The sequence below is a fragment of the Bos mutus genome, chromosome 28 (genome assembly GCF_027580195.1).
Source record: "Bos mutus isolate GX-2022 chromosome 28, NWIPB_WYAK_1.1, whole genome shotgun sequence".
In the NCBI taxonomy this organism is placed as follows: domain Eukaryota; kingdom Metazoa; phylum Chordata; class Mammalia; order Artiodactyla; family Bovidae; genus Bos; species Bos mutus.
The window spans coordinates 36,405,094-36,417,745 of NC_091644.1; the positions used below are offsets into that span (position 1 = coordinate 36,405,094).

Genomic DNA, 12,652 nt, shown 5'->3' on the forward strand with positions numbered 1-12,652 from the left:
AACTCTGTGAAGAAAATACAAGCTTGGTATACTTGGTAGGCAGAAAAAAGCCTTGCTGTGATTGGAGTGAACATCAAGACTGATCCTGTCTAGGGTATTTCCAGTTTATCAAGACTGGTCATTCAGGTCTTGGCTTAAATGTTCCCTCCTCAGAAGGTCCTTCTCCAAAACACTGAAATTAATGATGCCCTCCCTCTTTTACCCCTATCCTATGGCTTTTTATTATTGCCAGCAGAGCTTTTATTACATTACCTAATGTTTTTCTGATTTATCTATTTGCCTTTTACCTGTCACTTCCTGGTGGGATGTAAATTCCACAAGAGCAGAGAACTTAACCTGTCTTGTCCACACTGTATGCCTAGCTTGGTATAAAGTGCATATGGAATGAAAGTATCTGTGCTCTGGAGTAAAGAAGAATGGGGTGAGGGAGGGCTTTCAAAAGCCCTTTTAAAAAAAGCTCATTTATTCAAGTCACTCTTATAAACTTGTTTTTTGGGGGTTAGAGTCCTTGCCATGAATAGTGATTGAAATAAGCAGCAGAATCGATCACTCTGCCATGTGACATTTCCCATCAAATGAATGAATGAATGGTTAATATACCATGTCTGAAAACAATGCTTACCCTTGCGTCAAAAAATACATATCACTATGGCTAAAATTTTGGATTTAATGTGTGTAAAATGGCAAAATGCATTAAAAGGGTTATTAAGAGGAATTGCAGAGCAACAGGTAATCTATGACCAATATTTTAAATTCAAGTAACAACAGAAAAGAAGTTTGCTCTGGTCCTCAGCTGAATAATCAAACCAGGAGATAAGTTTATAATCACAAAAACCGAGGAGGTTGTAATCAGAAAACAATCAGGAATACATCCAAACAATTCTTTTTAAATGGAGAAAAATACACAATTCAAGGTCACAGCATGTTTTTTAAAACAGATATTATATTTACGAATCTCTGTCTTGTTCTTTTTACTTTTCTAGTTTAAAATTTTTTTTTCTTCTCATTTACTTCTAAAGTAAAATTCAGCACAGTACCATATATCATTGGAACTAATATAAACATGTTGAACCAAACACTTGTGGCATCTCTCTGTTTATTTGCATGTTGATGAGGCTTGTAAAAATATGAGGATTTTTTTAGGCGAGAAAACTAATATGTCTTGAGGATAAAAATAGGCCTGATTTTCATTTCTCACTATTTTCATTTCTCCCAAAGCTAATCATTTTTGTAAAGAACAACAATAAAAATTCCTTTGAGAGATCTGTTTTTAAGGATGAAAGAGATATCCCTGGAACTTATAAAAACCACATCATTCTCTGCAAGGCAGTCAATACCCCATGCAAAAGATGATTAGCTATCTCTGGAAGTAACTGAGAAGTTTTGGTTGTTGTAGATGCTGTTAAGACAAAACAAAAATGAAAGGTTGTGTTCACAAAAAAGAGAGATGTGCATGGAGTAGAGAAGGGAGCCCCTCAAACTGTTTCCAACAATCTTCAAGAAAAAAGACTGACACTCTGCATCAAAGAGAGCTCCACATCCTAAGAGAAAGGAATGCATCTAAAAAATATAGGTAGGATATCCGATCTCACTCCCGCATCCTGTGCAGCTTCTTGGAGGGGCCAGTTCACTCCATTTGGGCACATACACTTGCTTGGGGAACAGACTGTGGTATACTCATATAGGACACTCTTTAGCAGCACCAATCTATAGTGATACTAAGATGTCTAGTGGTTATCTGGGACCAGGAGTGGGGCGGGCCACACAGCAAAGGGACCAGAGGGAACTTTTGCGAGTGACGGCAACTTTTTAAGTCTTGAATGGACAGATAGTGATACCCACTTATTCCTTTGTTAAAACTCATCGAACTGCTAAACGGAAGTGTGCGATGTAGTTTGTAAATTGTATTTCACCAGGGTTAGTGAAAAACAAAACAACAAAACACACAGGGCGTGTACTCCGGAAATACAGTGGCTGGCCCCAAGCTTCAGGATAGTGGTAGCCAACATTTTATTTGCAGAGCGGCTCGCGCTGCGATCAGTAGGTCATCTGATGAAATTCTCAGCCTGTTTTCATTTTATAGAGGAGATACCGAACTCCGAGAGATGAGAATTCAGTGTAGCTCACACAGCCCAAAGACCCTAGAGCGGGTATATCAACCCAGGCTCTGACTGCATGGTTCAGTTTTAACCACTGCACCATGCTGCCGGTATGTAGTAAAAATCTGGATAAGTATGTTGAATGAAAGATTCCTGCTGCTGCTGCTACTGCTGCTGCTGCTAAGTCACTTGAGTCGTGTCCGACTCTGTGCGACCCCATAGACTCCTGCTAAGGAACGTCAAAGATCACAAAAGGCCCAGTCAGAAACTGAGACCCAGCACCGAGCCAAGTACAGACCTCAAGCCTCCAACAGATCAGGACCGCGCGGCGGAGGGGCGGGGCTTCGCCGCCTGGGGGCGGAGTCATCGTTTCACTTTCCGGCAAGCTTGTACCTCTTCTCTTGCCGTAGTGCCTGAAACCGGAAGTTCGCGCGAGGCGTGCTCTACATTTCCGGCCGAGAGCTGGGCTTCTTGGTACCCATGTGGGAGCTGCTGTGAAGATTCATTGGCTTCTGAGTCCAGTCCAGAGTCGAGCTCTGGGTGAGCAGGGGCTGTGAGTCGGGGCGGTATGCAGGGGAGGGTAAGATGTCCTCGGCTTTTCGAGTCTCCGCGGAGTTGGAGCTGAGAAACGCTTGGCGCGGCCCTCGGGGATGTCATTGTCTATTATCGCTGTTGCTTTAGGGTTTGCACGTTTGGCGTCTGGGGGTTCCTGGACAGCAGGTGATGTGTCCGCAGCCGCGCTGAGTGCGGAGGAAAGTTGCTTATACGTGAGACATTTGCTGTTTGCCCGTTACGCCGTCTTACTATTTTGTAGAGGGTTCTCACGGTGGATCTGTTTCTTAACCTGTGTTTTTAGAAGTCTGCCAACGTGAACGATGACGTCCTTAGCGCAGCAGCTCCAACGACTCGCCCTCCCTCAGAGTGACTCCAGTCTCTTATCTAGAGATGAAGTTGCCTCTTTGTTGTTTGACCCCAAGGAAGCGGCCACCATCGACAGAGACACCGCCTTTGCCATTGGTGAGCTGCCTTTTAACTTAGGAAAAGCCCTGGGAAGCTTGCGTTACCCGGATGTTGCTGTGTTTTCTGATCCGCTCTCTTAGCGGTTTGTAACTTGCTAACTCGACTTATGTTGTTAAGGGAAAGAGAATGGCAAATAACTACGTTCTAGATACATAAAATGTGTATAGGTAGCCGTATCTGAATTTCACACCAAGGTTGGGGGGAGTCATCTAAGGTGTAGAAAGGAAGAGGCTAGAAGCAGAGGTTAGGGGGTCAGGGAGGGGTCTTCCAAGGACTGGCCTAGTTATTGTACTGAAATTGTATTGGAAAAAAAGAAAAAAGGCCCCCTGCCTGGAGGTACTTTTTCTTCTCCTTGGTGAGATGAAATTTATTTTTTATGTTGGATAGAAATCTATGTTTGGGACTGTATTATTCTAAAAGAGAGAGTGTTAGAGAAAACTAAAACTGTAAAAGAAGTGCGAGGTGAGTTTACTTGCTAAGAATTGTTAAATAAACTGGAGTTTTCCTAGGATGCACTGGCCTGGAAGAGCTGCTTGGAATTGATCCTTCCTTTGAGCAATTTGAAGCACCGTTGTTCAGCCAGCTAGCAAAAACCTTGGAGCGCAGCGTTCAGACCAAAGCAGTGAACAAACAGCTGGATGAAAATATTTCATTGTTTCTTATTCACTTGTCTCCTTACTTCCTGCTGAAGCCTGCACAGAAGTGTCTGGAGTGGTTGATCCACAGGTAGCAAATGAAATTACAGAAATAATTATGGGATGATAACATTGATGTTTTTAAGTAATGAGAACATTTATTAATTTAAATATTGAGATAAATATGGTTTGTATTGGGTGAGATAAGCATGTCCTTCTATGTTGAACTCATTTTTATTGATAGTGAAAAGTAAAACTACTTTTTAGAAGATCTTGAGTAAATAGTCTAACCTCATTAGTTCTAAGGGGCTTATGTCACTTCGCTATTACAAATTGCTACTGCATATTTGGGGCAATGAGTGTTATTGAACTTCTTGCCAAAATAACAAAAATGGTGGCTTGGGAAGAGAATAATAACTTAAGAAAAGCAATAATAGCTAATGTGTATGGAACACTTTACACCAGGCCGGATGGTAAGCATATATGTGTTACCTCAGTGCTTACAACATTCCTCTGGGGGAGGTGCTTCTTTTTTCCCTATTATACAATTGAGAAAACAGGTGTAGAAAGTTAAGCTGGCAGAGCCACATGACTGGTAAGCGGTGATATAAATTTGTTTCCAAGGCCTGATCTTTCATCTCCTTTTGAAATTGTCTTAAGTTTACTCAGTTTATTTTCTCATTTATTTACATCACATTGGTATCACATCATAGTTAATACATTTTTTTCTTATGTATGTTTTAAAAGTAGAAAGGCTTCCACTTCATTAACTGGAGGCATGGGGTTAAGGGAAGCCAGTGAGTCACTGAGAAAACATAGTTTAACGTGGGTCTTCTGATTATCACATCATTAGATTCTTCAGACAAAAAAAGAGTCAAATTTGTACTATTTCCCTCTGTCTTCTAGCATTTAATTTCCCCCAAATAGATCATTATTGTAAGGAGTACTTTTTGCCTTTGGTTTTGTATTTATTTATTCATGTAACTTATTTATTTAGCAAACATTAAGTTCAATACCAGGATAAATATGCTGCCCTTTCTTACCATTGTGAAATAAATGCCACAGTAAGGGTGTATACAAGGTTTTGGGAGTGTATGGTGATGCCTAAAGTAGTTGAAGAAAGTTTCACGGAGGAAATGATGTCTTGGCTAGTACTAAAGCCCTAATACAGAACTAATAAAAGGCAAGAGATATGGTGCTATAAGAGAGAAGGGATAGGAGAGCTTAGACAGAGGGATCACTTGGCTGGGAGAATTAAGAAAAACATCTTGAGAAAGAAGCCTGGAAAGGATTTAGATCTTAAAGGCTGCTGCTGCTGCTAAGTCACTTCAGTCGGATCTGACTCTTTGCGACCCGTAGACGGCAGCCCACCAGGCTCCCCCGTCCCTGGGATTCTCCAGGCAAGAACACTGGAGTGGGTTGCCATTTCCTCCTCCAATGCATGAAAGTGAAAAGTGAAAGTGAAGTCGCTCAGTCGTGTCCGACTCTTAGCGACCCCATGGACTGCAGCCTACGAGGCTCCTCCATCCATGGGATTTTCCAGGCAAGAATATCTTAAAGGCTAGAAAGGATTTAATGAATCTGACAGAATTAATAAAACTCTTATGTTAATTAGGTGGCATGACCAATATCAAGTTTTGTAAAATTCATGGACAAATTCAATATGCTTGTAATTACATAATTTTTTTATTCAAAGAAGGCAATATGATTTTGTATGTAATTAGTCTTCTGGTTTTAGGATCATGATATTAATAGTCAGGTAAACTGAGGAAACAGCTGTGGAAGGTGGACTTTGGAGAACAGAGAGGAATTGAGTGTTGCCTAGTTGACCCAGTTTGGTTTTCTGTTGGTTTGACTGCAGTGATCCCAAAATCATGTTAATGTAATAAGTAGGTTTTTTTAAAGTTGAGAAAAAGTGAATGGATGTCAATTTTGATATTGAATATTTAAAAATATTACTGCATAAGAATTGGCCAACCCTATTGAATACTTTAATGCCTGTGCTTTAAGTGTGCTATACCTTGCTTCTAGTTTTATCGTTGTTTTAAGTGGGTTTAGGTCACTGATGTACCATTTGGGCACGTAAGGAAATATATGCTTGTAAGTTTTGTATCAGTTTGAATTGTTTGCTTCTTTTTTCTCCAGGTTCCATATCCATCTTTATAATCAAGATAGCCTCATTGCTTGTGTTCTGCCATACCACGAGACAAGAATATTTGTGAGGGTTATACAGCTTCTAAAAATAAATAATTCAAAGCACAAATGGTTCTGGTTATTACCAATTAAGGTATGATTGTTGAATGACATGTATCTGTATTAATTGCAAGGCTTCATAAAAGGTATTTGGAAAAAATAAAGCCATTGGTGTTCCTAAGAGTACACCAAGTATTACCTCCATCACTTTTATTTCCTAGCTTCCATTTGAAAGTATGGTAAAACAGCTGGCTAGTATGAATAATAGCTGGCTTTTGTTTGGTATGTGATAGTAGAATAGGCAGTTTGTATTTTATTATCTTTGATTCTCACACAAAAAAAACTTTTTACAGATGAATAACAGGCTCAGAGAATTAAGTTACTCACCAAAGTTCAAGCAGCTCTAAAGTGGCAGAGTCAAGATTTGAATCTAGATCTGATTCTAAAGCTTGTCTTTCCATTATACTATGCTGTCTGGCATTTAGAATTTTGGAACTGAAAAGCTTAAAAAAGCCAGGTGAAGAAAAGCATAAAATACTTAGAAAAAGTAAAAAAAAAAAAAAAAAGACTTGAAGGACGTCAGGAAATTATTATTGTGAAGAAGATGCTAAGAATTAATTTACAGATAAATAATAGGATGATTGCCTTACAGGAAGGCTCTGGCTGAGATCAGATAGTGTAATTTTGTAGGAAAACAACTGACTTGCCATTACCACCTTGTTTGTAACTATAGTAAAGAAAGTAGATGTATGTTGTTAGCAAGAATTTTTTAAATGTTGAGTGGTGATTTGGGCCAGCAGGCAGCAAATGGGATGAAAGTAGGCTAATAGGCTGTGACCTTGGGATGAGTAACTTTCTGGTTGATGTCAGATCGTCCATGATCAGAATAGTAAAGAGAAAGGAATGGGAATTTTAATTAAAGAAGAAAAGAATTTGGATGTAAAGCATTTAAAGAATATTCAGGAAGAGAAGGCCAATCTGTTGTAAAGCCTATCAAACTTTTACTCATTTTGCTAGTAACATTATTTTTTTCCCTAATCTACACACAGACCCTGCTGTTCTCTAGACACACTTGTTTCGGGTATCCAAACCACACTTATCTATTACAATTTGCTGCAAATTATCTTTTCATTGATCTATTCAAAATTTGTTGAGCACTTATATGTGCCATGCCCAGTGCTAGGTCGTGGGAAGAGCAGTATAAGTTGACTGGGTTCCTGGTCTATTTCTGTTACTAGTGTTACTGTAAAGCAGTGACAAAACCATACCCCATTGACTGAAAAACCAAGTCTAAATGGTAGAGTTACTAAGAACCTAGAGAATCTGGATTTAGATAAATACATATCAAAATGCAACACATGATAAGTAACCATTTTTCACTGAGTACCTCCACACACATTGCTGGCCCTTCTCTTTTGAATTTCTTAAGTTTGCACAATTTTATATGTTAATCTCTTCTTTACCACCAGTTATAATGGAAGACTATATTTTGTATTAATGAACTGTAGCAGTTTGAAGCTGTTACTTTGGTAGGTACTTAAATGATGAGTTGGTGAATTATCCTTAGTTAACAGTTGGTTCTTCCTGTCTGTAACAGCAATCTGGAGTGCCCTTAGCTAAAGGAACTTTGGTTACCCACTGCTACAAAGATCTTGGCTTCATGGATTTCATTTGTAGTCTGGTGACAAAATCTGTGAAGGTGAGTAGTAACACTGTTTCATGAACGTGTGATTCCATTAGAAGGTTGTTTCCTCGGCCTGGAGAAAGCAAATGGCCGTTTGTAGTAATAGTGGGACTTTGAAGAAGTGCCTTTTGTTAAGTGATCTCCTCTTTTCTTCATCTTTCTGATGAGCAGCTTGATCAGTCTTTCATCATCAAAGCTGTTTTTCTGCAAAAATAAATTATTGTCTTCCTTACCAAATTCTTTACAATGACTGTTTAAACAAAGACACCATCTAAAAATGTCAGAAAGCTTGTTTATTCTTGCCATGTTTAATTGAACTGTTAAATGTATTTGTCTAATATGGTAAAATTAGTGTCAGCCTGAAGTACTTGAGAGCTATAAATATTTTTATACTTATATCTCATTAGCTTTTCACTCCTGAATGTGTTTGGTTTGTGGTTTTTGTTCCAGGTTTTTGCTGAGTATCCTGGGAGTTCCAGTCAGTTGAGGGTGCTCTTAACTTTCTATGCCTCTACCATCGTGTCTGCTCTGGTGGCTGCCGAGAACTTATCCGACAATATAGTTGCCAAGCTGTTTCCATATATTCAAAAGGTTTGGCCCTGCTTATGTGTAAAATAGATTATTTTGTACTGGAAGAAATTTTCTTGCTTTTGAAAATTTCACTTAGGCATAAATGTTTTTACATTGGCAGTTTATTTCAGATGGTTTATGAAATTTAATTTTTAGGTAAAAAAGATGACTTCTTAAAAACTTAGCAGAGTGGAATCTTGGTTAGGAAGCTCCTTAAGAATGAACGTTGGGGACATCCTGACTGGTCCAGTGGTTGAGATTTGGCCCTCCAACCCAGAGGGTGCAGATTCAGTCCCTGGTCAGGGAGCTAAGATTCCACATGCCTTGTGGCCAAAAAACCCAAAACAGAAGCAATATAGTAACAGATGTAGTAAAGGCTTTAAAAAATGGTCTAAATCAGAAAATCTTTGAGAAAAAAAAAAGAAAAAGTGAAATTGTTTTTAAAAGAGAATGAATTAGAAAATTTCTTCAAGGCAGAGGCTCTCTTTTCATTCCTTTTGTATTGACTTCTTGATGTTTCTCCTGCCTGAGTGCCTCATAGCCTCCTGCCTTTCCAGGTCCCCCATAGACGAACTGCAAAAGCCCCCCCACCAGAGTCCCCAAATTATTGTCTTTAATCAGATACTGTTTTGTTTCTGAAGTCTCCCTTACACAGGTGGATGTTTGCAAATAAAAGAAGACTCCTTTGCTCCTTTTAGCATGTGTAGTGGATGTTTGAGTTAGGAGACCTTCTGAGATCCCTTCTGTCATCCGAGAGTCTTGTCTCATTTCCATGTCCCCTCAGGAAAGGGGGCCAGCATCTTGATTTTTCACTTCTGAGGAGTGTTGACTCTCAGTGTGCATTAGGTTGTATTCATCTCTAATTTATGACACTTGGAATTTGTCAAAGTAGAGTAACATTTTCCAGTAGGCTAAAATAACATAGTTTGTCGCTTTTCCTTATATTTTAAAAAATATTCAGGGATTGAAATCATCTTTACCAGATTACAGAGCTGCAACATACATGATAATATGTCAGATTTCCGTGAAAGTGACCATGGAAGATACCTTCGTTAACTCCTTGGCTTCACAGATTATCAGAACACTGATCAGAATTCCCTCTCTGATCAAGGATGGATTGAGTTGCTTGATAGTGCTCCTTCAGAGACAGAAGCCAGAGAGCCTGGGGAAAAAGTACGTACAATTGAATTGTGAATGATGATAATTGGAGGTGAATGAAGTTATTTTGAGTAGTTTTTTTCATAGGATAAATTTTATGCTATTTTTAAAAATTGCCATTCATTGTCTTCTAACATGTAAAGTCAACATCTTACGTCCTTGTTTCTTCAAAGGCCATTTCCACACTTGTGTAATGTTCCTAATCTTATTACACTACTTCATGGGATTTCTGAAATATACGACATTAGTCCTCTTCTGCGGTACATGCTTCCCCACCTGGTCGTCTCCATGATTAATCAGATTACAGGTAAATGGTTTTACATGTTGTGTCCAAAAACTTACTTTCTCATATTTAATTTTCTTAAGATAAAATCACACCCTGGTTAATATCTTTTAGATATCTAGAGTTTTCTGCTGTCCAACTCTTTTTGTGTAATTTGTCTGTTTTTCTGACATGAGAAACATTTAGGGTGGGGAGCAGATTGGTTGAAGGGAGAACCTTGTTAATTGAGTAATACACTCAGTATTTTTTTAAATTAATTTTTATTGAAGTAAAGTTGCTTTACAGTGCTGTGTTAGTTTCTCCTGTACAGCAAAATGAATCAGTTATAACTGTACCTATATCCTTTTGGATTCCCTTCAGGTTACCACAGAGCATTAAATAGAGTTCCTTATGTATACAGTAGGTTCTCATTGGTGGTGGTGGTTTAGTTGCTAAGTCGTGTCTGACTCTTGTGATCCTGTGGATTGTAGCCTGTCAGGCTCCTCTGTCCATGGGATTCTCCAGGCAAGAATACTGGAGTGGGTTGCCATTTCCTTCTCCAGGGGATCTTCCCGACCCAGGAATCGAAAGTGGGACTCCTTCATTGCAGGCAGACGATTTACCAACTGAGCTATGAGCGAAGCCCAGGTTCTCATTCAATTCAGTTCAGTCGCTCAGTCGTGTCCGACTCTTTTCGACCCCATGAATCGCAGCACGCCAGGCCTCCCTGTCCATCACCAACTCCTGGAGTTCACTCAGACTCACGTCCATCGAGTCAGTGATGCCATCCAGCCATCTCATCCTCTGTCGTCCCCTTCTCCTCCTGCCCCCAATCCCTCCCAGCATCAGAGTCTTTTCCAATGAGTCAACTCTTCGAATGAGGTGGCCAAAGTACTGGAGTTTCAGCTTCAGCATCAGTCCTTCCAATTAGTTACCTGTTTTATACATAGGGTCAGTAGTGTGTATGTGTCAGTCCCAGTCTCCCAGTTCCTCCCACCTGCCGCCTTTCCCCCTTGGTATCCATACATTTGTTATCCATATCTGTTCTATTTCTGTTGCAAACAAGATCATCTATACAATTTTTCTAGATTCCACATGTATGTGTTAATATACAATATTCGTTTTTCAGACTTTACTCTGTGACACCCTCTAGATAGTACTTTTTTTTAATATGTGTTCTTTTACATGTTTCTACATGAAAAAAGATGATGGAATTACTTTAAAATAGTTAAAACACATTGTTGAGTCAAACTTTCCCTTTTCATGTAGATATTTAATAAACTTTAGTGATTCCTTTATAATAAATATCTAGTTGCCCGAAAAAGTTTTTCTCTCTTGAGTCATTGAAAATATAAGATGAAAAATCTCATGTGTGAAAATCCAGATTTAAAAAAAGCCCAGAAGTTAATTAGAAGGTGATTATTTGCAGTATATGTTTTTCGCCTTTCAATAAATATGGAAAGACAAGGAAGACATTCTTGGTGCTGTTGCTACTAGACTAAGAAAGACGTTCTAAGAAAGTTGTCTCTAAAGTTACATCCATTTATTGGAAAACAAGGTTTACTTAACCCAATCTCAATTTAAACATGAGTTTTAGAAACATGACTAGCACAAAAGAAAGGGTACATTTCCTGTTCAGATGGTGAGTAATGAAGTCAGGGCCAACATTCATTCTTACATAATGGAAGATGACAGCTCTTGCTTCAGTAAGGAGGCATTGAGATGAAAGTGTAGCCTGTATTCAGGTAGTTTATTGAAGTGTAGATTCAGGTCCCAGCTCCACCGCTTGTAATGTGGCTTGGGGAAAGACTGTATTCTTTGGACTTCTGTTTCATTAATGAGAGAGGCATGATAGTACTTGTTTTTAAAAAATTTAGAGGATTTCAAGTAAAGGATAAATGAGAGTGATGTATACAAAATGATTTTAAAAGATACAAATGACCAAATAGGTGAAGTAAACTTGAAAATAGGTATAAAGCTGGATGTGGATATATGTCTTAAAGTTATTCCTGTAGAAAGATTTTCTGCTATAAAAAACCTAATAGCATGCACATGCAAAAACATTTTTCTCCAGTCAATTTTAATTTGTTATGTATGCTAAGGAGAAGAAACTGAAGAGATGGATGGTCAAGTCTATAGGAGACTCTTAGAAGCCATACTTACAAATATATCGCTGAAGAACAACTTAGACCATTTGTTGGCTGGGTAAGCTCTTACTTTTGACATGCTTTTGATATTTGTATTTCTGTGGCTAAGTATACTTCTCAGGGTTGGTTAACAGTTTTCCAGTATCCCTTTATAATGTATTTTTTGCTTTGTCCATGTTCATTTAATTGTAAGTACTTAGTCAAGTGATTGTGGCAACAGAAAAGAAGTAATTTCTCTTGTTTATCTTTAATGTATATATGTGATCATGCAGAGTTAATAGTGAAGATAAATTTGGGTTATATTAAATGTAATTTGTGGTTGTTTAAAATTTCCTCATACTAAGTGGACCAAAATGCAAGAAACAATATATCACAGTTGGTAATCAGTAAATGTCATTAAGAAACTTAAACCACTAAGTAAAGATAGTTGAGAGTCTCCCGTTTTCTTTTCTTAGTAGAAGGGCAACTTGATACAATGAAAAGAATGTAGTCATAGTAGTCAGAAAAAAAGTGGAGGTGTTAGTTGCTCAGTCACTCTTTGTGACCCCATGGGCTATAGCCCGCCAGGCTCCTCTGTCCATGGAATTCTCCAGGCCAGAGTACTGGAGTGGGTTGCCATTTCCTTCTCCAGGTGATTTCCCAACCCTAGGGATTGAACCTGGGTCTCCTGCAGTGCAGGCAGATTCTTTACCATCTGAGCCACCAGGGAAGCCCAGACATAAGTTAAATCCTTCCTCTTATCACCTCCAGGCAAGTAGAGTAGTAAGTTCTGAAGGTCAGGCTGTGTGGATCTGGTTTTGTCATTGTGTATCGTTGGGCAGGTACCTGTCTACAGGGTGTGTTATTTATTTGTGCACCCTGCTCCCATGTTGGCTTGTGAATTA

The 12,652-nt window shown here is 38.8% G+C and overlaps 1 protein-coding gene across 1 annotated transcript in view; it reads left to right on the forward strand.

Annotated features, from left to right (window-relative positions):
* Positions 1 to 2,568: 2,568 nt before the first annotated feature.
* The window catches only part of HEATR1 (HEAT repeat containing 1), a 50,528-nt gene continuing 40,444 nt past the window's right edge, over positions 2,569 to 12,652 (forward strand). Inside the window, 9 exon segments of the mRNA XM_070364751.1 lie at positions 2,569 to 2,639; positions 2,959 to 3,116; positions 3,629 to 3,845; positions 5,900 to 6,041; positions 7,545 to 7,646; positions 8,082 to 8,222; positions 9,163 to 9,374; positions 9,533 to 9,666; positions 11,724 to 11,826. Of these exon segments, the coding sequence (XP_070220852.1) occupies positions 2,975 to 3,116; positions 3,629 to 3,845; positions 5,900 to 6,041; positions 7,545 to 7,646; positions 8,082 to 8,222; positions 9,163 to 9,374; positions 9,533 to 9,666; positions 11,724 to 11,826 (1,193 nt within the window). The 5' untranslated portion in view covers positions 2,569 to 2,639; positions 2,959 to 2,974.